We start from the raw sequence: 27,997 nt of genomic DNA on the forward strand, positions 1-27,997 counted from the left end.
ATTTAAGTCTGCATTTAACATTCGACTCTGTTAGTGGGAATAGGGTGTCGGTTTTGTAAATCAGTTCACAAATCCCGTCGAATATCTTTAGAATCGTGTCAATTTCCGTCCCAAATTCGTGTAATGGTTCCTATGGATGTGTCTGTTTGTAATTTTGTAGTGCCCGAATAAAGAAACTAAATTATAATCAACTATACATCTTAAAAGGTAAGCGCTATTGTTTATTTTTCCACTTAAATTCATTGTGAGAATGTAAATATTTGATCTTCCGATTGAAGTACTCGGATAGTTTATTATTGTTGTGCAGGATTCTCTTTTGTATCAACCGTGAAATGAAAAAAAAAAAATTAATGAAATCGAAGTTCTAATGTTACAGAGTGAGTCGGGATGCTGAAGTTTCTAAAAATATCCTTTGTACGTTTTAAAAGCATGTACTTATTTTGTTTTTCTTAATTTTTTTGTGTTTCTTCGATGCACCAAAATAGATTTCACGAATCAAATCATTAAAATCGTTTTTTCAAATACGACATTTCTAATTGATTGAATAAATAAAAAAAAATAACATTTTACACGTTTTAGTATAGCTCATTTCATGTAGAAACTATGCATATACACAGTGTCTCAAATAAAAGCAACATTTCTACAAAATGGCGGTTGTTATGATTTTCTAAAGGAACCTAGAAATAATTTACAACATTTCTTGTTTAATTTATTTTATTTACTATAAATATAATTCTATATTACATAACCTAAAAGTGACAAAAGACATTTTTTATTCTATATCAGAAACCTTATAACCTATAGATATTAAAGAAACCTTTTTTATCGGCATATAGTTAAATCGATTATTTCAAAGGTATCTTGATTTAAATAATTTCAAATATTACACATTATTCACGAGGTAATTACCTAAAAGAATGTACGTAGTGTTAATTATGACGTAATCTATATACATATAGCCTACTCATTCATATATAAATTCAATGAAAATAACCGTAGGAGTAATTTGTTTTTTCAATGTAACTAAATCGATATTTTTTACGTACTTTCTACTCATTTTTAATATATAATTTGCGAATAATTAGTTATTTTACTAATTGAATAGTTGTGTATACACGACCGCCATTTTATGCACGTAATATTATTAATTTAACTCGAACAGCTGACAATATAAACATAAAAACATGTTTGGCTTCTACTCACTTAATTAGAAATGCGAATGGTTCCTTCTTGTGTTTCAGCATACTGTTAAAAGCAGCGGCGTCTTTGTGGGGTATACACCAACTCGTAAATTCCGTTTTATTAATACTTGGAGGTTATTAATATGAATACACTCGATAAACGCGCTTTTGAACATTGTTTCTTCTTCTTTTTTCTCTATTCTTTCAACTTATCTATGGTTAACAGCTGTCTTCTTCTTTTTCGGACGACGTCAACTTGTGACATTCGAAATATTTTTTATTTTTGATCGTACAAAATAAATTTGTTCCGGAAAGAATGTTTTTGTAACGTATTTCATTGAAAATCGTTGAAAAATTTCGCAATTTGTTTATATTCATATGATAAGTATATTAAAAATAACAGAATCGAGTTGGTATTGTCGAATTTTGTAAATACAAAATGGCGCACGCGCGAACTAAGTTTATATATACATATATTTTTTGATTCCTTTTCATTTCGTTATTATTAATGAAAACGAGATGCAATTTGCTTCATTCCACTTAGGAAGAGTTGTAATTTTATAGAATATACACTGCCGGTCAAAATTTAAGACCCCCTCATTATTATATTAAATAAAACTACAATAAAATATGAATTGTTGTATTAAAGTATTAAATCATCCAATAAAACATTTTTTTATGACATTTTTTTCACAAGTTTCGACATACGGGCAATTAATTTGTTGTTATATCCCTCCAACTTTCCCGTGAAGCAGGTTAGGCCTCAATTATGAACGTTTCTATCAAGTTATACCCACAAAAATTCAAAAATCCATCTCGAATTAATCGTAAACCCGCCATTTTGTTCTAAATTTTTTCTCTCGACCTCAAACCTCCTTTTAGGTTTCACTATTGGACTCAATCTAGTTATTTCCGCGAAATTGAATGCTCAACCGTATATCAGAAGTTCCCAAACTTTTTTTTTCTCGTGAATCAATTTCAAAATACAAAATTTTCCATGGTATTTCGCTTATTGATTAAATATATTTAAAATACGTACGCCACTGGTTGCATGGGTGTTTATTATCAGGTCAAGTGTCGAGTTGTAGGCTGCTTTTTTCGCGTGACGTAAAAAAAAATTCTTCAGCATCAAGCTGTATTCGAATGAGTTGTTTAGACTATGTCTGCGGTATTCAATATCAAACTTTGCAGGTGGCTCGTCAAAATACATTTTTTTTTTTTTCGGTTATTATCGAGATAAATATTTTTATATGTGATAAATGTAGTTAAAAAACCCCTCAATTTCATTTGGGGATTAGAAACTAATTAAAAACCACCCCAAAAATCACTTTTTTCAAAATATCTCAAAAATGCCAGAAGATATGAAAAAAAATGTTCAAACAAAAAATATAGAGACTAAAATTTTCTATAAAATCGTTCCCCATCACTTTTAACGTATCTTCAATAGATACCAAGATATTTACAATGAAAGTACAAAATATAGTTCTATGAAATCTAAAAATTACTGAATATCAAGATATTTATATTTATATTTTAAGGAACTGTCCTCCTATCGATAAAAATACCAATCGAACTTAATTCCTCTGCTAAATTAAAGCCTTAAAAAAGCTCGTGCAGGTACATAGTATTCTTTTTGAAAAAAAAAAGTTTCGGTCGTTCAACTGGCCATAAGTACAAACTAGACAGTTAGATAGAAAGAGATAGAAGCTTCAACGTATTCATATGCGTGCGGTTATAGAGATGGGATTATCAAATTATATTTTACTACATAAACAACACCCAGTATTGATCAATTAAAATTTCTGAAACTGTAAAAAGAAAATACATTGGACTATACTTCTAAACCTATACATCTTTCTATAATTAATAATAAATAAAAATTGCCAAGTGTCTTCCTCCATCTTGAATGTCATTTATCATGTAAAGTCAATAATTTGTCGTATCCGTCACTATTCGGTTGTGTGTTGTCTATGATTCACCCACCATCTGTCAACTGTTATTTCCTTTATTTGTCATTTGTTCTGTGATATCTATGATAATATCCGCAAGCTGTCATATATAATGTGTTTTCTATGATTGTAGGTTATTTTTTAACGTTATTATAACTATATATGGTTGTTGCCAAATCACTTCAATCGTTTTATCTAATTATTTTGAAACATCACGTAATTTAAATGATTACAGTTACAAAATAACTGTGTGTAAACACGCATCGAATCTCTAGTAAATGGAACGGCTTGGGCATGTAGAAGTGGCATATTTTTAGACTTTTCTACTATTAGACCAAGGAAGTTGAGATACGTCCGTAAGTTGAGCAATCGATGTAGGGAATAGTATAAATTTAATTTTACTAAGACTTTGCAATAAAATCAAATGTTTTAGTAGTTAATTTCGGAATTTGAGTTACTATAACAACGCAAATAGAATGGTCGTTCTACTTATACATAACATATACAGTATAAATCGAAAATGGGTGCATTAAATTAACGAGTATTGAAATTTCTGACACGATAAGAAAGCAATGGACGGTACGTGACGTTCTTATCAATCGAGGAAGTGAAAATGTTTATGCAAATGTCAAATTTCACTCTGCGAATCGTGTCGTTGGTTGTACCTCGAAATATGGAATAACTTTTTCAGTTTTGATCGTACAAAAAAACTTTAGGTATCAAAATTGTATAAAATTTTGAGCCCTACAACAAGATGATATTAGATTTCCGAAAAAAAAATTCTAACCTTGAATTTTCCAAAAATTTTGAAATTTGTTTATACGTGTGTCGAGTATAGTAAAAATAAGAGAATCACATTAATTTTTTGTGGAAATATAGAGGAAATGTTTCTTAAGAAGTGGGTATTTTCAAATTTTGAAAATTCAAAATGGCGGCCGCGTAAACTGAATTTATATACATATTTTTCGATTCATTTTTATTTCGTTAATATTAATAACATTGAAATGTAGTTTGTTTGTATCGGCAGAGAAAGAGTTGTAGTTTTATATAAAATACTAACAATGAATTTAAAAATTTCAGTTAGATATTTTTTAAAGCTTAAACTGAAAAATAATTTTTTTTTTTAGTTTTTTCGAGATTTATCAGTGAAAAATCGATTTTAACTGCAGTTTCAAATTATGAAGGAATAATCCTTAAAAAACCACAAATTTCGAAAAAAAAATTTTCCCAATTCGATTATTACAAGGGGAAATAACGAAAATGAAAGTGACAGTATACTATAAGGAATTACGTAGCCGCCATTTTGAATTTTCAAAATTTGAAAACATCAACATTTTTAGAAACATCTCACCTATATTTCCACGTAATATCAATTTGATTTTCATATTTTTACTATAATTCATGCGTGAATAATTAAATTTTCAAATTTTTGCCTTATTTTCGAAAAATTGAGAGTTTAAACATTTTTTTTTATAAATTTATTTTTATTACGTTATAAAGCATAAAATTCCTTAAAATTTTTTGGTCTACAATTTTTTTATACTAGCAAAAATACTTAAAAAAAAAAAAGAAAATGATTGGAAATCGATATATTTTCACTTAGAAACATAATTTTCCGTCCCAAATAAATTTTCGACCTAATTTTCCTGAACTAATACCAATTCCATCGCTTTTACAACAACCAACGAGATTTTCATCAAATTAGATTCAAAATCAATCAACTACACCTCGTACAATTGTTAAATTACAATGCAGTCGTTGATATGAACCTCATTTTTGCATACTTTCACCGTATTATCATCGACTTTGAATCAGGAATGATAAATTGTGGTGATAACATTGAATAGAACCTTCTCCTGGGTCATCAACCGGACTTTTATCATCTATACGTATTGTCACTTCATATTACGCATTTATTCATTTAATAAATATTTCGTTTAATCCAAATCATCGATAGTATAAAAAAGAAATTAAAATCAACAATGCTAATACCTCTACAGCGACTATTATTAGATACACCTTAGAACGCAATGAGATTAGAATAAAAAATTGTTAACCTATAAACATATACGTGCAGTAATCTTTGTTCGGAGGTCGCCTTACATAATAATTGACCATCGTGTTACTAAAAATAGCGCCACGCCAAAAAATGGGCGTAACCAAGGCGGGCAACATACAGACTGTTTGGTTTTTCCTCGAAATCAGTAGCGTCACTAATATAAATTAAAGGAAACTGCACCCTGTATACTAGATTTGTCTAGTTTACTTTCTATATGATAATTCGATTTTATCGTGATTTAAAGTTACCTACTATACCGACAAACGATTTGTTGTTATTTTAAGTCTCCAATGCCAAGTCTGTTGCCAAAAAATGTTTGAGGCCAAAGGGCAACGACATGCTAAATGTACATGCATTTGAATTGATTATATCGTAACAACCGTATTTATAATTTGTTTCAACAAAAATTAAGTGTGTCAATAAATTGATATGAAATAGTTGACGATTATATTTATTTTGGTTGGATGTTCCAAAGCAAAAGGCCAAGAATAAAAGAATAATAAATGTCATTCATAGATAAAGTGTTTGGTCATAGAGGTTTAACTATTAATTCATAGACAAAATAATAGAGGGGACGTATTTAGAAAAAATTCCAAACTAAATAAAATTCTTCAAATCATCAATAAACTATATTTTTTAGGTAAATTGGTAAATATTAATCAACGATTAAATATATACGTAATAATAATAAGATTTTAGCTGAATGCTTGATAGTAAAAGTACAATAACCTCGTTGGTTATTTAGTACATAGATAAATAGATAGTTCATAGAGAGTTTCGATTAAATCCATAAATAACCAAGTTATGTTATGTTATAATAAAAATAAAATATACAAATTAAAAATTTATGTAATGTCTTTTTTTTATATAATAAAAATTAAGTATATTTTAGAATTAATGCCGAATTATAAACGTTCATTAGTATTGGCTGATTACTTCAACGGAAAAGACCAATAGAAAAAGAAGAATCTTTATTATTATTCAATTCATAGATAAATAATTATTTCATAGAGGGATTCGTTTAAATCCATAAATAAACTACTAATTTATACCGGGTACATTGTTGTAATAAATAAAACGATGTAATAAATTTAAAGATTATTTTATTCATTTTGTACTTTCGACCAGGGGCCGTTTTCTTTTTTCTAAAATTGGTACAACGCTGAAAGATAACGCGATTTTTCTTTCGTTTCAGCGATACAACTATCAAGTATGAGCAGGCCTTTCTTGAATCTTCGCAGTAGGCGGGGCTGACGTGGTCGTTATTAAAATTAACCTAAAATAATTTTATGATGGCCACAACTGCTCGCAGAAGGGATCCCGACGATGACATCGCCGCTATCGCTAAACAAATATCGGATCAAGCAGAGGCTATTTATCAAAATTGGAAATCGAGAGGTTTAGGACCGGCGGATCTTCTGACGTGTCATGGCGCTGGCGATACCACCAAATTGGGGTAAGTCGGAAAGGTTAAAAAAATAAATATGCGACGTTGTCGGATTTCGGAAGCGATACGAAGATTTGAGGAATTTTTTTTTTTGAGATATTTTCATACGATGTTTTGTACCAGGGTCTGTTGGTTGTTCGTGTAGAGACGGTCCTGTAAAAATCATCGTTTTTTAATGAAAATACGTAAAAAATTAAATTTAAATACGAAATTAGAAACATTTATTAATTTGGCAACGTTTTACGTTGTTAACTTTGTCTAGATTGGTTTTGAAATGTTACGAGGGTTATACCGAACGTTGAAAATTTTCTAATAACAAAAATTATTCGAGATATAAAAGGGCAAAGTACGAGTATACGAAAAAAAAAATGGTACGAAAATTAATTTACGGGCGATCTGAGATTGGGAAATGGAGGGGGGTGAGTTTTTAGGGGTAAAAACGGTTTATTTCGATTTGTGGTAAAACTACGAATCGTATTAAAAAAATTCAAATGACAAAGTTGTAGATAATGAAAAGATCTACAACTTTTGTATTTACACTTTTTTCACATAACCTCAAAATTTATATGAAAAGTTGAAATAACGAAATTTTTGGCAAAAAATGAAAAATAAATATTTCAGAACGAATAAATCAAAAAATTATTCGAGATATAAAAGGGCAAAGTACGAGAATATAAAAAAAATGAAAGGAAAATTAATTTACGGGCGATCTGAGATCGGGAAATGGAAGGGGGTGAGTTTTTAGGGGTAAAAACGGTTTATTTCGATTTGTGGTAAAACTACGAATCGTATTAAAAAAATTCAAATGACAAAGTTGTAGATAATGAAAAGATCTACAACTTTTGTATTTACACTTTTTTCACATAACCTCAAAATTTATATGAAAAGTTGAAATAACGAAATTTTTGGCAAAAAGTGAAAAAATAAATATTTCAAAACGAATAAACCATAATGTATTCCAAACATAAAAAGTCAAATCTTCATTAAATTCCGTGAAATTTTTTTTTATATAGAAATAAAGCAAAAAATTGATTATTTCAATTTTTTTTATATAAATTTTGAGGTTATTTGAAAAAAGTGTAAATGCAAAAGTTGTAGATCTTTTCATTATCTACAACTTTTCTATTTGAATTTTTTCCATACGATATATAATATGTTTTATACCAGGGTCTGTTGGTTGTTTTGTGTAGAGACGGTCCTGTAAAAATCATCGTTTTTTAATGAAAATACGTAAACAATTAAATTTAAATACAAAATTAGAAACATTTAATAATTTGGCAACGTTTTACGTTGTTAATTTCGTCTAGAGTAGGTTTTGAAATGTTACGAGGGTTATACCGAACGTTGAAAATTTTCTAATAACAAAATTATACGATATGGACTGTATCAAAGTTCGCAGTTACATCGTGGGCTACCAAAGGGCCTTCAAACAGCCCCATCGTTACCCGGTGTTGTAAAAAAAACTTCAAATTAGGTTCGAAAAATAATTTTTTCGATTGTTTCATTTTTAACTTTTCCCGATTACGGCCCACGTACTATTTTCTCACAAACGGCAAGTTTAACCCACCGGTTTTAATTTTAGTTACAGAACCATCCAGAAACGTGAATCACGTCGCTTCCTAGTCGTTCCAACTTCTTTTGAAGCGCGTCTTCGACGAAATACGGTTTTTCCGGTGATTTCGTAAATTTTTGTCGTTGCGTTGTTGTCGGACTGTGATTGATCAAAATCAATGTTCAATTTGCGTGAAAATGACGTGGATTACGGTGGGTTATACGTCTATCAAAATCATTTTCGAATGATAACTTCGTAATTTGTTATTTGATAATTTAATTTTGTTGTTCCGACCGCCCCATCCGTAGTATAAAAAATTGTAGGTTATGTTTATGTCAATTAATGTTTCGCGATTTGAATATTTTTCAATCAACCCTCGTATAAACCGTACACGAATTTCCTCTCGCATTGGTTCGCAAATAATCGTCTTCTTTCGTTTTTAAGCACTTGAATCTTTCACTAGACGTTGCCACTTCTTCAAATATAATATACGATGACCCACTTATTTTTTTTTATGTATATATACATATGTTTTTAATGAAAGATAATTACTGGTTACATAATTTCATTATAAATAGTTGGACAAAGAAACAGTGGCGTGCATCGAAACAAAAAATTTATTCTACTTTGATTATAGTCCAGTCAAATTTGGTTTGATGGTGGGTACAACATTTTTTTTATTTATTTTCTTATATATATATATATATATATATCGATATAAAATTGTTTATATCGATAAACCTAACCTAACTTAAATAAAATTTCGATAAACGTCAAATGGATTTGACATTGACAGCGCCATCTGCGTGTGTTTGTTCAACAAATGACCGTTGTTTGTTTTTGTTGTTCCAGATCGATGTTGAAGCCTCAACCAGCGGCGTCGAAACCTGCTTCTCTGGATATACTGGCGCAAGCTCCGACGATGGACAACAACAGATTGGAAAAATTGGTGAAAAATTTCGTCGACGAGGATAAAGCTCGGATAGCCGCTACGAAAAACAAATCTCCATCGCCGGTGACGTCACCTACCAATAAGATGCCTTCTAGTATACAATACGCGTTGCAAAAGTTCGAAAAGGGCGTTAACCAAACCGAGGATAGAGTGGGGGGGATGAGTGAAAGTTATTTGAGGAAAACGGCAACGTTGCCTAGTAGAAAAATCGGTGTGGGGAGTGGGGTGTTGAGTGGAAATGGTTCGGGAGTGGGGGTGAATAGTTACGGCGCCGTGGCGGCCGCCAATTCGGTACAGGTGAGTGATTTTTTTTTTAACAATTTTTTAATACCACATTAAATATATTTTAAGCTACGATGAATTTTAATTTAATTTAAAAAAAAATACTTTCCGTATGAACCTCGTATATATTCCGCTAAATATCATATTCAAATTTACTGTCGAAATAACGGAAATTATGGTACAAGGTTACCATTTTTATTTTATTTAAAAGTGAAAAGTTTATTGATTACAACATCTGGCAACATTGCACCGAATCGCGATCTACGGAGAGACGTATTAGTACGGTCAAATTAGATCAAAAAAATCTACGTAAATTTCCACCGAACTGAAAATCAGTAAAATTGTTTAAAATATAATAAAAAATTAAATTTGGAATATCAGTAACGTCTATGGAAAAAAATTTATTCAAGGTCAAAGGTAAAAAAAGTGAGTTTTTCGCGATTATCACTAAAGCGGTGAGTTTTATCATAAAATTACCTCAGACAAAAATTGTAGATCGTAAAATTATTTACAAAAAACGTATCAATAATTTTTTTTCTACGACTCACCGTTTCTGAGATATAATGCTTCAAAAAGTTGTAAAAGTTATAATCCGGTCAATTTAGACAATAGAAGTTACATAAATTCCTATACACTCTGAAAATCAGTAAAATTGTTTTAAATACTATTAAACATAAAATTTGAATGTTCCCCATCATTTCCGCTGCGTGGAAAAAAATTTATTCAAGATTAAAGGTCAAAAAAATAAGTTTTTCCAAATTTTCTGCAAAACGGTTAGTTTTATCTTAAAAATACTTTAGATGAAAATTGTAGATCGTAAAATTATCTACAAAAAACGTATCAATAATTTTTTTCCTACGACCCACCGTTTTTGAGATATAATGCTTCAAAAAGTTGCGATCGTCATAATATGAAAACGCCACCTAGGAGCTTGCTTTGGAATTTAAAAATTGATAAAGATTTCTGAAAGAATTTACTACAAAAAACGTCCCTTAACATTTTTAACTAAATTCACCCCTTTGAAAGTTATTCATAAAGTTAAAATGAAATTTTTGTTATATCCCTGTAGATTTAATTTTTTTTAACCTATTCAAAATTTGATGGTCTTGTTGATAATAATATTTATTTTATTAACAAAATTATGAAAAATTTTTAAAAAATTATAATATAATTCGATTTATTAGTATTGAAAAGCTATTTTCTTCGGAAAAATGCATTTTCACTGTGTTTCAATGGCTTTTTTTTTATAATTTTTTGAAAATTTTTCATAATTTTGTTGATAAAATAAAAATTATTATCAATATTTTTGAATGGACCCAGAAAAAATCGAAATTTTTTGTGGCTAAATCCAATTTGTAAAAACACCTGGCAACGTTGTATTTAAATGATACGTCTGACAATACAGAAAGTTCTAATGGAGGGGGAACCGATTCCAAACTAGTTCGGAAACCAAATCTTGTTTCATCTTCAGATTTTGAATATACGGGGGGTGCACGAAAATTTCTTTCGATTTTACGCGATTGTGTTAATTTTAGTTTTTAATGATGACGTTTTTTTGGTGTTTCTCGTGTTCATTCGTAACAAGCAGATCGTTAAATGTCGAAAATCAGTTAAAATCCTATTTGTACTGATAATATTTAACTAGATCGCGTTTATTTACGCAAAATGGGATGTAATCACGCTATTTCGACGTTTTACGTGTTGGAATATGTTTTTTTCCGACAAAATCTAATCAACGTTGATTCTATCGAGAACGTATTGTAACAACGTTGCCAAATTATCACGAAAACTTCGCCGAATCGAACGAGATTAACTAATTCCTTTGAAATGCCCATTTTTCAATGGTTGAAAATTTTGAAAATCTAATAATTTCGAATCCCCCACTACGAGAAAATCGGACGTTAATTTTTTCACTAAAAAATGTTGTTGCTAATAGATTTTGTTGATAATCATTATTTATAACAAAAAATTATCGATTCCCCTCGTATACAATTTAACGAAACCGATTATTCATCGTCGTTTTATTCATGAGTACCCCCCGTATAACTACTAACGATCTAATACTAATTTTGAAGGTGATACACGATACATGTCACGTGTCAATCTTCACATATTATTTTGGGATGAAATTTTCAAAATTTCGTAGTTAATTACGTACACGAAATAATTAATTATGGCGTGCATTTGGAGTTTGAAAATTTTCATCTAAAATCCATTTACTTACATCGTAATGAAGCTTAATTTAGTTTATTAAAACCTATTGGTCATTAATCTTCATTGCGTTTTATGAAATTGGTTGATTAATATCGAGATAAGGGTCCAATGAATCGGAAATTGCCTCGAACTACCCCCAAAACAACAATTTTTGTAAAAAAAAATAATAGTTGGATGAAACTCATTTGGAAAGTACGAGAATATGAAAAAAAATGAAAGGAAAATTAATTTACGGGCGATCTGAGATCGGGAAATGGAAGGGGGTGAGTTTTTAGGGGTAAAAACGGTTATTTTCGATTTGTGGTAAAACTACGAATCGTATGAAAAAAATTCAAATGACAAAGTTGTAGATAATGAAAAGATCTACAACTTTTGTATTTACACTTTTTTCACATAACCTCAACATTTATATGAAAAGTTGAAATAACGAAATTTTTGGCAAAAAATGGAAAAATAAATATTTCAAAACGAATAAATCTAAAAATTATTCGAGATATAAAAGGGCAAAGTACGAGAATATAAAAAAAATGAAAGGAAAATTAATTTACGGGCGATCTGAGATCGGGAAATGGAAGGGGGTGAGTTTTTAGGGGTAAAAACGGTTTTTTTCGATTTGTGGTAAAACTACGAATCGTATGAAAAAAATTCAAATGACAAAGTTGTAGATAATGAAAAGATCTACAACTTTTGTATTTACACTTTTTTCACATAACCTCAACATTTATATGAAAAGTTGAAATAACGAAATTTTTGGCAAAAAATGGAAAAATAAATATTTCAAAACGAATAAATCTAAAAATTATTCGAGATATAAAAGGGCAAAGTACGAGAATATAAAAAAAATGAAAGGAAAATTAATTTACGGGCGATCTGAGATCGGGAAATGGAAGGGGGTGAGTTTTTAGGGGTAAAAACGGTTATTTTCGATTTGTGGTAAAACTACGAATCGTATGAAAAAAATTCAAATGACAAAGTTGTAGATAATGAAAAGATCTACAACTTTTGTATTTACACTTTTTTCACATAACCTCAAAATTTATATGAAAAGTTGAAATAACGAAATTTTTGGCAAAAAATGGAAAAATAAATATTTCAAAACGAATAAATCTAAAAATTATTCGAGATATAAAAGGGCAAAGTACGAGAATATAAAAAAAATGAAAGGAAAATTAATTTACGGGCGATCTGAGATCGGGAAATGGAGGGGGGTGAGTTTTTAGGGGTAAAAACGGTTTATTTCGATTTGTGGTAAAACTACGAATCGTATGAAAAAAATTCAAATGACAAAGTTGTAGATAATGAAAAGATCTACAACTTTTGTATTTACACTTTTTTCACATAACCTCAAAATTTATATGAAAAGTTGAAATAACGAAATTTTTGGCAAAAAATGGAAAAATAAATATTTCAAAACGAATAAATCTAAAAATTATTCGAGATATAAAAGGGCAAAGTACGAGAATATAAAAAAAATGAAAGGAAAATTAATTTACGGGCGATCTGAGATCGGGAAATGGAAGGGGGTGAGTTTTTAGGGGTAAAAACGGTTTTTTTTTCGATTTGTGGTAAAACTACGAATCGTATGAAAAAAATTCAAATAGAAAAGTTGTAGATAATGAAAAGATCTACAACTTTTGTATTTACACTTTTTTCACATAACCTCAACATTTATATGAAAAGTTGAAATAACGAAATTTTTGGCAAAAAATGGAAAAATAAATATTTCAAAACGAATAAATCATAATGTATTCCAAACATAAAAAGTTAAATCTTCATTAAATTCCGTGAAAATTTTTTTTTATAGAAATAAAGCAAAAAATTGGTTATTTCAATTTTTTTTATATAAATTTTGTAGGTTATTTGAAAAAAGTGTAAATGCAAAAGTTGTAGATCTTTTCATTATCTACAACTTTTCTATTTGAATTTTTTCCATACGATATATAATATGTTTTATACCAGGGTCTGTTGGTTGTTTTGTGTAGAGACGGTCCTGTAAAAATCATCATTTTTCAATGAAAATACGTAAACAATTAAATTTAAATACAAAATTAGAAACATTTAATAATTTGGCAACGTTTTACGTTGTTAATTTCGTCTAGAGTAGGTTTTGAAATGTTACGAGGGTTACACCGAACGTTGAAAATTTTCTAATAACAAAATTATACGAAATGGACGGTATCAAAGTTCGCAGTTACATCGTGGGCTACCAAAGGGCCTTCAAACAGCCCCATCGTTACCCGGTGTTCCAAAAAAACTTCAAATTAGGTTCGAAAAATAATTTTTTCATTTCAATCGTTTTAAAGGAACGTGAGGTGGGTTTAGACCGACGTGAGACGTATTAGTTTTTCCCAACTGACGACTCGTTCGACGTTAACTTACTCACTCGAGTTCACCCTCTCCGTTTCTAATAATAAGGGATGAAAATGTTTGTTCCAGCTCCAAACTACGGCGAAACCAGCGATCGGTCAAAAACCCCAAATATCACCGAAACCCCGTTTGAGCGATACCATCGAAATGACCCTGCCGCCGGACCTGGTAACCAGCGCCGGCTTGCAAACATGGCCGCTGAAAAACCGCGTAATCAACAAGGACCTACCGGCGAAGAAAATGGCGGAAAATAACGTTTATTCGGGGACGAAAAAACGGAATGGCGCCGACGAGGCGGATAAACACCCTTCGTCGGTGACTATAGACCAAGTGGCGTTGGAGGAGAAAAAATTCATCAACGCCCTCAAAAACGGAGATATCGATAGCGAAGAACCAATTAGGAATATAAGGAAACCAACTGTAAGTTCCATGGTTCATTCCAAGTGTATTTTGATATAATTCTAGTCGCATTCCAGACGATAAAGCAGCTTCCGTCGACCAAAGAACCCCTTCCGGCGGAAAAACTGGTCGAATCTACCCCGTCGACGACGGCCACGAAATGGGGGCTGCGCAGCACGCCGCGTCGCCTCGAACAACAAGTGCCTCATCCGGGTAACTCGATTTCGTCGTTTTTTCCTATCGAAATTAACGTTTCCGTTTCCAGAATTGACGACTAGCCAAAGACAACACCTTCGGCAATCGGCTGCTTCGAATCCGGTCCGACCGTTCTTGACCAGGGGATCCGTCGCAGAAAGGGTGCTCATATTCGAGAGGTGCCCCAGCGATTTGTTGTTGGATAAAAGAGTGAGAGCGCCGGCTCCCCATCTACCTTCAAAAATACAGGTGAGCGTTAACATTTTTAAACTACCAATTTTTCACTCCTCCCTGTATATATTTTTCTCGATAATAACCCGATCTCACATCATTTATAATTTAATCGACGATGTTTTTAATTTAATTGAAAAATAAATTTTTATTTCGATTTACAACTTTCGGAACGAACCTCGTATATAGATACGATCATTATACGTATTAAATTAATTTCACAAATTTCAACGCCATCTACCGAATCTCGTGGTACTACAAATTCATCATCGAAATTGTTTAAACTACCAATTTTTTACACGTCCCTGTATATATTTTTCTCGATAATAACCCAATCTGACATAATTTATAATTTAATCGACGATGTTTTTAATTTAATTGAAAAATAAATTTTTATTTCGATTTACAACTTTCGGAACGAACCTCGTATATAAATACGATCATTATACGTATTAAATTAATTTCACAAATTTCAACGCCATCTACCGAATCTCGTGGTACTACAAATTCATCATCGAAATTGTTTAAACTACCAATTTTTTACACGTCCCTGTATATATTTTTCTCGATAATAACCCAATCTGACATCATTTATAATTTAATCGACGATGTTTTTAATTTAATTGAAAAATAAATTTTTATTTCGTTTTACAACTTTCGGAACGAACCTCGTATATAAATACGATCATTATACGTATTAAATTAATTTCACAAATTTCAACGCCATCTACCGAATCTCGTGGTACTACAAATTCATCATCGAAATTGTTATACACAGTTGCCGCGTTTATTTCATTTTTATATTTCATAATACGACGTAAATAAATATTTATATATGCAAATTTATTTTAATAAAAATCAGATTTAATTGTAAAATCATAAAATCATAATTAACTTTTATTTGATTACGTAATTTTCTTTTATGAAAATTGTTATTAGTAAAAACACGTGGCAACGTTGCAACAAAACTAGATAATAAACAGATAGATTAATAATACAGTGTTGCCACGTTTATTTTCGTTATGATATGTTTCTTTTGATAAATTTTTTTCAACTTTAGGTTTATTTTTGATGAAAAATAAATTCGAAAAATCATATATTTCGATAATGACCTAAATAAATCTAAACGTTAATTTTTTACTTATTATCTTAAATACGCAAATCCAAAAAACATCGACAAAAATAAAACTCTGACAACAACGCTTGTATACACATAATTTATTACAATTTAACTTAAAACGAAAACTCTATTAACAATTTTTTGGTTCAAAAAAATTTGAAAGCAATTTTTTTTCTTATTCAGTCGATTTTATATTATCGGCAGAAATAATAAATCTGACAACAATGCGGTCAATTGCTTGTATAATATGCTCTATCCCTAAATTATCAAAACTTAACATCAAAAAAAATCTTCGCTTGAAAATAATTTAGAAACAATTTTTTTCCTAATTCGATTTCGTTGTATTTTTTTACACCTGGCAACGTTGCAACGAAACTAGATCTACAGTTTACAACAATATAAAAAATAATAACGAGAGATAGATTGTGTTAATACAGTGTTGCCACGTTTATTTTCATTATGATATGCAACTTTAAAAACTTTCTTGTAACTTTGTACTCCTTAGACCTTTTTATATGTTTCTTTCGATATTTTTTTTTAACTTTAGGTTTATTTTTGATAAAAATGGAATTGAAAAATCATTTCGAATTGGTATCGAATCGATTCTGCACAAAAAACGACTGTATTAATAGAATTTTTTTTAAATCACGTAAACAAAAAAGTAAATGCTTTTTTGAGACATCCTGTATATATCCCCGACGAATTAAATGACTTACAAAGATAATACAAACAGTTTAATCATTAAATTATTGAAATTTAATTACAATTTCTGTATTTTTGTTATTTCCAAAATTATTTTTAACAAATTTGAGGATTCTAAATTCTAAATAACACCAGAAAACTTGGCGGTTTTCCAAAAAAGTATCGTATTTGTTGGGAATGTGTTTCATGTTTTTTTTTTTAATCATAAACTTTGAAAATTTACATTCAATGATATCGCTGGAAAAATAATTGAAATTTGTGGTATTTACGAATATTATTCGCAGCCGGTACAGAAACAACCACCACTTCAACACACTACCCTTCAAAGACACATCAGAGCTCATAGAAACGTCAATATTCCAAGGTTTCATTTCCCTACTGGCAAACCAGCAGCGCCAGGACAATTGGATATCATTAGAACCAAGGTCAGTCCTTTTAACGCTTCACCCTGTATATCAATATTTTAAAGTTGAAATAATAAAAAGTTGTTGACTTTTGGTGGAATTTCAAAGAAAACGTTTATTACATTGATTCTTAGTAAATGATTTACGTAACACTACATTATTAATTATTTCTCAATTATTTATTACTTATAAAACATCCGGTATATAATTATGATTGTTTGAGAATAATGATAAGTACACGTGCGCTTTTATAGAAATATTTTTTTTATTAAAAAAAAAACGAAACGAAAATCTTTATTTATATTTATGACGTTTGGTGGAATTTAAACGATTTGGAAGTGTAAATAAACTCATTGGTTCATTCCACCAAAAGAAAAACTTTTTTTAATAAGATTTATTTTTATTAATTTTTTTTCTTATAAAATTGAACTGTTTCATTAAAAGTACGGTGAAATATTTTATATAAATATATAGGTGGCGGGTGCTTTTGCAAAAATCGGAGAAAGGGCTTCCAGGGAACATTTTGCGGCGCTCACTCAAGCCGCGCAACTTCCCTTATATTGGAAGACGCCCTTATATTTGGCCGCTTGTGCAGATAAAGGTAGTTGTAATATGGAACAATTCATGACCTTCTGGCAAAGGTAAGATAATTGAATGTCATAATGTCCGAAATGTTCAAAATAACGAAGTATTTTTCCATATAACGATATTTATTTGAAAATCTGGCAACACCGCTTATTGACAATTGATATGGTTAAAAAATACGGTAAAAACCATTTTTGGTTATAAAAATTTTAGAAACATTTTTTTTTTCAATTTATTGGATTTGTATTAAATCTGGCAACAACGCGACCGTCGGCTAGCGAATATACCGCACCTGACACCGATTATCAGTGTCAACAAAACCGCCGAACAGGGAATTTTGTTTTTTTTCAAAATATTTATTTTATATCAAACTTTACCATTTTTCGAAATAGTTTCAAAATGACATTTCAGTATGACGACGCAATGTCACGACGCCGCCAGTCGTTTTATATACATCCTCACCAGAGGTCGCCGGAATTGGTTAGCGCCCGAAGATTTTATACCATTAGTTCAAGACGTCGTCGAAACGCATCCCGGACTAACGTTCCTTAAGGAAGCCACGGAATTCCACTCGAGATACGTACATACGGTGATAGCCAGAATATATTATTGCGTTAACCGGTAAGTGATATATTATTCGTGTATTAGTTGCGACTAATTTTTTACATACCCTGTATATGAATACTGAAAACTTCAATAATAATAAGTTGTTAACTTTTGGTGGAATTTCAAAGAAATTGTTCATTATTTTCAAAACTTTGATTCTTGGTAGATAAATTACATCGTATCACTACATTGTCAATTATTTCTCGATTATTTATTACTTATTATAAAACATCTGGTATATAATTACGTGTTTTTGGAAATAATAACAAGTATACGTGTCTTTTTGGGAAACATTTTTTCTAAATCAATATTATTTTTATTTATGTTTTGGTGGAATTACAACGACGTGCCTATTGCGAAGTGTAGACAAATTTTTTGGTTCATTCCACCAAAAAAACGTTTTATCAACACGATATGTTTTTATTTATTTTTTTTTTAATTAAATTGTTTTATTAAAATTAGGGGATATTATTTCTATATAAATATATTCATATTATTATTGTTGACTGATAAAACCAATAAATAGATGTGGGAATCATATTTTCTAAATCAAAATCGATTAAAGAAAATTATTTTTAATTATATTTACGACCTTTGGTGGAATTTCAACGTCTCTACGATTCCGAAGTGTAAACAGATTTATTGGTTCATTCCACCAAAAAAACGTTTTATCAACACGATATGTTTTTATTTATTATTTTTTCAATTGAATTGTTTTATTAAAGTTAAGGGATATTATTTTTATATAAATATATAGATATAATTATGGTTGATTGATAAAACCAATAAAAAGATGTGGCAATTATTTTTTCTAAATCAAATCGACTAAAGAAAATTATTTTTATTTATAAACACAACATTTGGTGGAATTACAACGACGTGCCTATTGCGAAGTGTAGACAAATTTTTTGGTTCATTCCACCAAAAAAACGTTTTATCAACACGATATGTTTTTATTTATTATTTTTTCAATTGAATTGTTTTATTAAAGTTAAGGGATATTATTTTTATATAAATATATAGATATAATTATGGTTGATTGATAAAACCAATAAAAAGATGTGGCAATTATTTTTTCTAAATCAAATCGACTAAAGAAAATTATTTTTATTTATAAACACAACATTTGGTGGAATTACAACGACGTGCCTATTGCGAAGTGTAGACAAATTTTTTGGTTCATTCCACCAAAAAAACGTTTTATCAACACGATATGTTTTTATTTATTATTTTTTCAATTGAATTGTTTTATTAAAGTTAAGGGATATTATTTTTATATAAATATATAGATATAATTATGGTTGATTGATAAAACCAATAAAAAGATGTGGCAATTATTTTTTCTAAATCAAATCGACTAAAGAAAATTATTTTTATTTATAAACACAACATTTGGTGGAATTACAACGACGTGCCTATTGCGAAGTGTAGACAAATTTTTTGGTTCATTCCACCAAAAAAACGTTTTATCAACACGATATGTTTTTATTTATTATTTTTTCAATTGATTTGTTTTATTAAAGTTAAGGGATATTATTTTTATATAAATATATAGATATAATTATGGTTGATTGATAAAACCAATAAAAAGATGTGGCAATTATTTTTTCTAAATCAAATCGACTAAAGAAAATTATTTTTATTTATAAACACATTTGGTGGAATTACAACGACGTGCCTATTGCGAAGTGTAGACAAATTTTTTGGTTCATTCCACCAAAAAAACGTTTTATCAACACGATATGTTTTTATTTATTTTTTTTTAATTAAATTGTTTTATTAAAATTAGGGGATATTATTTCTATATAAATATATTCATATTATTATTGTTGACTGATAAAACCAATAAATAGATGTGGGAATCATATTTTCTAAATCAAAATCGATTAAAGAAAATTATTTTTAATTATATTTACGACCTTTGGTGGAATTTCAACGTCTCTACGATTCCGAAGTGTAAACAGATTTATTGGTTCATTCCACCAAAAAATAAAAGTTTTATCAACACGATTTGTTATCATGAATTTTTTCAATAATAAAATTAAGTGTTTTTATCAAAATTTTACGTAAAATTTTTTTTTTCAAATCGAAATTGTGTTTTTGACATAGATCGTGGTCGGGTAAAATAACAACCTCCGAATTAAGAAGATCGAATCTTCTCAACATAATTCAGCTATTAGAAGACGAGGAAGACATAAACCAGATAACCCAGTATTTTAGTTACGAGCATTTCTACGTGATATATTGCAAATTTTGGGAACTAGACCGAGATCACGATCTATTCATAGATAAAAGCGATCTAACTCGCCACAACGACCACGGTGAGATAATTCCTCCAAGTTCTAACAACTCGCTAACATTTCATACAAAAATTTTCTTCAGCACTTTCCACTCGAATCATCGATCGCATATTTTCCGGTTGCGTCACCAGAGGTAACAAGAAACATCAAGACGAAAAAATGTCTTACACCGACTTCGTTTGGTTCCTACTCAGCGAAGAAGACAAACTCCATCCGACAGCCATAGAATATTGGTTCCGGTGCATGGACATCGACGGCGACGGTTATCTATCGATGTACGAACTGGAGTATTTCTACGACGAACAGATGCACCGAATGGAATCGATCGGAATCGAAACTTTACCGTTTCAAGTTAGTGAAATGGCGACCGAAACACAAAAATCGATCGCGGTATTGATATCGATTTTTTTTTTAGGATTGTCTTTGTCAGATGTTGGACATGGTGAAACCGAAGGCGCCCGGTAAGATCGCTTTGAGCGATTTGAAGAAATGTAAAATGACGCCGATATTTTTCGATACGTTTTTCAATTTGGAGAAGTATTTGGATCACGAGCAGCGGGATCCGTTCGCTTCGCAGAGGGACCACGACGTCGACGGGCAGGAGGTGGGTCTTTTTTTTGCGGGGGTTTTATCTCGGGGGATATTTTTTTTTTAATTTTTTTTTCCAGATGTCTGATTGGGATCGGTACGCGGCTGAGGAATACGAGCTTCTCGTAGCCGAAGAGGGGGGCAACGATCAACCCGATAGCTTGTAAGTACCGCATTTTTTTCATATTTCGGATTTATGGTGTTTGGGATTTTTTTTTGGGAGGGGGGGTTATAAATTTTTTTTTGCGATTTTTTTCTTTAGTTATATTGCATTTTGAAACGAAAATTTTTTTGGAGGGGGTTTATAAATTATTTTTTTTGCGATTTTTTTCTGTAGTTATATTGCATTTTGAAACGAAAATTTTTTTGGGGGGGGTTTATAAATTATTTTTTTGCGATTTTTTTCTGTAGTTATATTGCATTTTGAAACGAAAATTTTTTTGGAGGGGGGGTTATAAATTATTTTTTTTGCGATTTTTTTCTGTAGTTATATTGCATTTTGAAACGAAAATTTTTTTGGGGGGGGTTTATAAATTATTTTTTTGCGATTTTTTTCTGTAGTTATATTGCATTTTGAAACGAAAATTTTTTTGGGGGGGGTTTATAAATTATTTTTTTTGCGATTTTTTTCTGTAGTTATATTGCATTTTGAAACGAAAATTTTTTTGGGGGGGGTTTATAAATTATTTTTTTGCGATTTTTTTCTGTAGTTATATTGCATTTTGAAACGAAAATTTTTTTGGGGGGGGTTTATAAATTATTTTTTTTGCGATTTTTTCTGTAGTTATATTGCATTTTGAAACGAAAATTTTTTTGGGGGGGGGGTTTATAAATTATTTTTTTTGCGATTTTTTTCTGTAGTTATATTGCATTTTGAAACGAAAATTTTTTTGGGGGGGTTTATAAATTATTTTTTTTGCGATTTTTTCTGTAGTTATATTGCATTTTGAAACGAAATTTTTTTGGGGGAGGGGGTTATAAATTATTTTTTTTGCGATTTTTTTCTGTAGTTATATTGCATTTTGAAACGAAATTTTTTTGGGGGGGTTTAAAAATTATTTTTTTTGCGATTTTTTTCTGCAGTTATATTGCATTTTGTAACTAAATTTTGAGAGGGGGTGGTTTATAAATTATTTTTTTTTCGATTTTTTCTGTTATTATATTGCATTTTGAAACGAAATTTTTTGGTGGGGGGGTTATAAATTATTTTTTTTGCGATTTTTTTCAGTAGTTATATTGCATTTTGAAACGAAATTTTTTTTGGGGGGGGTTTATAAATTATTTTTTTGCGATTTTTTTCTGTAGTTATATTGCATTTTGAAACGAAATTTTTTTTGGGGGGGGGGGTTATAAATTATTTTTTTTGCGATTTTTTCTGTAGTTATATTGCATTTTGAAACGAAATTTTTTTTGGGGGAGGGGGTTATAAATTATTTTTTTTGCGATTTTTTCTGTAGTTATATTGCATTTTGAAACGAAATTTTTTTTGGGGGAGGGGGTTATAAATTATTTTTTTTGCGATTTTTTCTGTAGTTATATTGCATATTGAAACGAAATTTTTTTGGGGGGGGGGTTATAAATTATTTTTTTTGCAATTTTTTTCTGTAGTTATATTGCATTGTGAAACAGAATTTTTTTTTGTTTTGGTAATTTTAGGTTATGTTTGGCAACGTGGCATATTTTTTTTTAATTAACAATGTCACGAAAAAAATTTATTTTTTTATAAAAAATTTTTAGTGTTCATATGTGATCGTTAAAATATTAACTTTTTACGAAAATTTTTGTGTTTGTTTGCATTTTTAAACGTTTTTCTTCGTTTATAACCTTTTTTCACTTATTTTTTGAAATTCTCTGACGGTTTTTCCATTTTCTTTTTAAACAATTTTTCGTTTCTAATAATTCATTTCTTGATAGTGTTTGGAGTTTTTAGGTTATAATATTACGTTTGGCAACGTGGCAAATATTGACATTGACATTTTTTACAAAAAATTCAGTTTTATGCCCATTTTCTGAAATTTTTTTTCGTTCACAGTCCTTTTTGCGTATTTTTCTTTCAAAATAATTAATTTATAACGTGCTTTTCAAAATTTGAGGTTATAATTTTTTTTTACCTCTGTATGTAATTTCGTCATAAAACCTGTTCGGCATAATCCTTTTAGACGATATTCTTGATAATATTCGAAATTTTTGGGTCATGTTAGGTTTGGCAACATCGCAAACTTTGGTATCAATTTTTTTCACAAAATTTGAGGTCATATTTTTTGAAATTTTTTTTACATTTTTACTTATTTACTTTATTTTGAGGTTATGGTTAAATTTTTTTCCGAAAAATTTCGTAATAAAACCTCAAACTTGATATAAAATAATTTCGAATTTAAATGGCATAATTTTTTTTTTAATTTCAAAGTAATTTCAAAGGACTTTTCATTTTTCATTTCCTATAATTCAAATTTTAGGTTATAATGTTTTCCCTTTTCCTTTTTGAACGATTTTTTCATTATTCGTCTTCATTTTTCAAGTGTTTGAATTTTTTTGGGTCATGTTTGGCAACGTCGTAAACGTTAATTTTCATTTTTTCCAACAATTTTTGATTTCAATCACATTATCTTTGGTTTTATTATAACGAAATTTCTATTCCAAAAATATTTCCAATACTTATCAAATACATATTTTTTGATAACCCTCGTATATATATACTAAATCGATATACTAAAACGACGTTGCCAGATCATTGAAATAATAAGATATACAAACTCAGCATTTCGATACCACGATGCCAGATCGTTATGATAATATGAGATTACAGTAAAAATTGAATTGAATAGTCGATTTAACTAAACCACGTTGCCAAACTATAAAAATAATGAGATATTTCGATAAAAATTTGATAATTTTTTCTTCATTAAAAAAAAAAAAATATAAGAAAGAAAAATATACATTTTTGTATGACACTCGTATAGAAATGAAAAAAAAAACTTTTTACGTAACGAATCACAATTTACCACAATTTTTTTCCTACAAAATTAACAACAAAAAAAAATACTCATACTCATATCCAACTTTTTTCGAACATACTGTATATATAAATAAATAATCGCATTATTGGTAGAGGTGTAATTTTATTAATATTTGGTTGTATTTAGGGAATACGATTGTGGCTTTGATAGGGTAAGAATAGCATGAAACGAATATTGTGTATATACGAGGACGAGTCGAAAAGTTTCTGGTTTAAAGTAAAATAAAAACGGTTTTCCTTCGTTCAAATTTCGATGCACCAGAAACTTTTTTTTTTCGTAAATTAACTACTAACAACGTCAAATTGACAAACTAATATCATTTTGATTGTACTAACGATAAATTAATATTTTAGAAAGCGAGTGAAAAACTTTTTTCGCCCCCCCCCCCATATATCTTAAATTTTACCTTAATAAGAGTGAAGTTTTTTAATATCCCTCGTATCTAAATTTCTACTGTCACCTCGTACTTTAAACAAAGAAAGTCAGAGTGTAAAAAAATTATTTTACTACGACAGGAATAAATTGAAACTTGACAACGCTGTATATAATTTTCTTATCGTTGTTTATCAAAATAAATTTCTTGTTAAAAAAAATCTGACAACGTTGTAAATTGTTACGAGAATTTTTTATAGCTTGAGATATGGAAGTTACTAAAAAATATCGAGGTTAGGTTAGTTAAATCGTTTCGATTTTTGATTTAAATAACATAAATTATTAGAAACTCATTTTTAGTACAAAAATACTAGAAAAATTCGTAACTCGATACCGTTATCAAAACCGTTACTAATAACTCGTCACTCTACATATTTCACGTCCAGTTCCATCTCTATTCTTTCGTCTACGATCACGAACGATAAATCGAACAGAATATACGCGATCGATGTTGCCAAATTCATTTCTACCATATATTTTCATTTAAAATGCGTTTGAATCGATTCAAATTAATTTTTTATTAGATTTTATTTAAAAATTTTCGGTTTAATTGACGTTTATGTTCGTAACTCGATACCGTTATCAAAACCGTTACTAATAACTCGTCACTCTAAATATTTCACGTCCAGTTCCATCTTTATTTTATCGTCTGTGATGACGAACGATGAACCCCGAACGTAATATACTCAATCGACGTTGCCACGTTGAATCAGATATTAAGAATAATCGATATTTTTGACTGTTTATCTAACACCAAAATAATTACTAAAGCTTGTACTAACTATGAAAAAATATCATTTTATTATTACAAAACACGTTTCATAGCTCATTCGATGAAGGTAACGAGGAAGATCTTCTTTCGCATCACTTAGATAACGTACTAGACGACGATTACGACGACGACGACGACGACGTCGAACCGGCAGAACTATCCGAGGATAGCGATTGTAGCATTTAGCGTAATTGTAGTCGGGTCTAAAAACTAGTCTTGAGACATTTAATATGAAAAAAAAAAAATTTCGAACAACGAATATATTTTCGATAAATATCGGGGGATTACAAAAACAAATTCGTTTTCAAATTAAATGTCTTTTTACGGAGCTTGTTTCGCCCTTTTTGATGTAGTGACCAGTGAAGTGCTATTATCGATTCTAAATAATCGAATAGAATAGTATTGAAACGATTAGAAAAAGAAAAAAAGATTTTTAATGAAAAAAAATTGTACGCGGCAACGCTGTAACTTAATCTACTATGACCAAGTGCCATTAAATTTAGTTGCGTTGTTAGCTATGTTGCCACGTTTAAACTTACATTCTCGATGTTTGGAAATTTGAGGTTATAAAAAGATAAACGCGAAAAAAAGATTTTTTCTCGTTAAAAATCTTATTTGACTCAAAGGATCTGCTTAATTTTTTTGATATTTGAGGCAAAAAAAGTATTTTTTACGTAAAATACGAATTTTTTGTATTTAATACGTAATACATACACCGAAATTAATGTTGTTTGTTATAAAAGATTTTTTTTATTACAAAATATTATTTACCCTAAGACTAATTGTTTAGAATACGTTGAATCTCGGTTTACAAGGTACTCTCAAAAAGTTAGATAACGACGTTTTTTATTATTAATATAATCAGATATCGAACACACCTCTACTTTTTCGTTTCCCCTCGTAATCGTAAATTCGTCGAAACTAGGAATTTGAGTATTTACTTGATAATAATAATGGTTTAAGTTGGTGTGTTCGATTAATTCGGGACAAATATTTCGTACAGGGTGTCCCAAATTTAGAAAAAAAAAATAGTATAAAAAGAAACCCACAGGAAATAATTGAATTAAACCTCACTGGGGGTATTTTCAACGGGTGTAGTACTGAAAAGATAAAACTCCAAATTTTGCCGATTTCTTTTTTTTTTTAATTAAAGAAGATAATTCTGCATTAGCCTTCCAACCTTTTTCAAACTTTACTATTATCTCTGTATATATTGATTTTGCTGAAAAAACTTTCAAACAAAAATTGAAGGTCTTAATAAGCTCTACAAAAAAGGTTATATACATTTTTTATGTAAATCTATTATTTTGGCCGTTATGACTCAAAATATCTCGTTAAGTGTCAAATTGACTAACCTAACCTCTAATTGAGATATTTCAGGTCATAACTGCCAAAATAATAAGATTTTGAAAAAAATGTATATAATCTATTTTGTAGAGCTTTTTATTAGCCTCTATTTTTGTTGGAAACTTTTTTCTGTAAAATCATTATTTCCGAAGATATTTAATAAAATTGTTATAACTTTGAAGGAAGCTGGGAGGCGAAAATATTGATTTTAGAAAAAAAAGTTACAGACAAAAATCGAAGCTAATAGAAAGCTCTACGAAAAAAGTTATATACATTTTTTATGTAAATCTATTATTTTGACCATTATGACTCAAAATATCTCGTTAAGTGTCAAATTGACTAACCTAACCTCTAATTGAGATACTTCGGGTCAAAACTGTCAAAATAATAGAATTAGGAGAAAATGTATATAACCTTTTCTGTAGAACTTTTTATTGGCTTCGATTTTTGTTTGAAACTTTTTTCTGTAAAATCAATTTTTACGAAGATATTTAGTAAATTCGTTTAGTAGTGGGCTGGGGAGCATACGAAATTATGGGAATTATTTTCTATAATCAAGAAAAAGAGCTTTGGAGAAAATATCGGTGAAATTGGGGGGGTTTATCTATTTGAAACTGCATCCTAATTTCACTTTGTACGTTTAATATAGCTTTAGTATAATTGATATTAAATATTAAAAAGTTTGATTTTTTTGGTGATTTTTTTCACTGTTTAGTGCAGCTAATTGTTGGATTTTTGTATAGTATAGTTTATTTTAACAAAAATTGTTTAACTTTTTTTCGATAGTATGATTTTTACTAGTCATTTTTATTATTAATATTTCGTATGATATTTATGTGTAACGTTGTATAAAAATCGTTTTATTATTGTAGATGAACTTAATATATATATTGGTTTTCTCCTAATTCTTTCATTTAATACCCAAAAAAACACGTCTGATCCTAAAAAGCCAAAAACAGTGTTTCAAACATCACATCGTTTACCAATTAACAGATCGTGATTTTCAAAATAATACATTTTCCAACACGATTTTTTTGGTAAAAACAAAATAATTTAATTCCATTTCAAGTTTGAAATAGTGAAAATCGTCTATTTTCTTATAAATTCAATTCTCGAAGTCGTATAAACAAACCTAACCTAAAAATATAATTCACTTACCTATACCGTAATACATCGTGATAAATGAACATTTTGTGTCAAAATTCACAACTGCTTTGAAAAAAATTGAGTTACAAAAAAAATTTCATCGTTTTTCTTAAATATTTTGGTAATAAATAAACATAAGGATAAAATAAT

At 29.4% G+C, this 27,997-nt stretch overlaps 1 protein-coding gene and 1 long non-coding RNA gene across 4 annotated transcripts; one reads left to right on the top strand and one right to left on the bottom strand.

Moving 5' to 3' along the window:
* On the top strand, positions 1-27,601 carry LOC130891950 (serine/threonine-protein phosphatase 2A regulatory subunit B'' subunit beta). Of its 3 annotated transcripts, XM_057797071.1 has the most exons (15): positions 1-207; positions 6,385-6,645; positions 9,041-9,437; positions 14,073-14,423; positions 14,480-14,615; positions 14,668-14,846; positions 16,935-17,075; positions 17,529-17,695; positions 18,051-18,260; positions 20,355-20,566; positions 20,628-20,896; positions 20,961-21,149; positions 21,214-21,296; positions 24,277-24,301; positions 25,408-27,601. In XM_057797071.1, the coding sequence occupies exons 2-15, from the start codon at positions 6,479-6,481 to the stop codon at positions 25,417-25,419; spliced, it is 2,538 nt and encodes an 845-aa protein (XP_057653054.1). In that variant the 5' UTR covers positions 1-207; positions 6,385-6,478; the 3' UTR covers positions 25,420-27,601. The 3 variants fall into 3 exon arrangements, with proteins under 3 accessions (XP_057653054.1, XP_057653053.1, XP_057653051.1); XM_057797070.1 differs by having other exon boundaries at positions 5-207; positions 24,277-25,651; XM_057797068.1 differs by lacking the exon at positions 24,277-24,301 and having other exon boundaries at positions 33-207.
* On the bottom strand, positions 6,324-27,997 carry LOC130891953 (uncharacterized). The gene is made up of 2 exons (XR_009058971.1): positions 27,860-27,997; positions 6,324-6,789 (listed from the first exon to the last, which is right to left on the bottom strand). It is a non-coding gene; the product is annotated as an uncharacterized LOC130891953 (long non-coding RNA).

This window comes from Diorhabda carinulata, chromosome 3 (genome assembly GCF_026250575.1).
Source record: "Diorhabda carinulata isolate Delta chromosome 3, icDioCari1.1, whole genome shotgun sequence".
Classification (NCBI taxonomy): Eukaryota; Metazoa; Arthropoda; class Insecta; order Coleoptera; family Chrysomelidae; genus Diorhabda; species Diorhabda carinulata.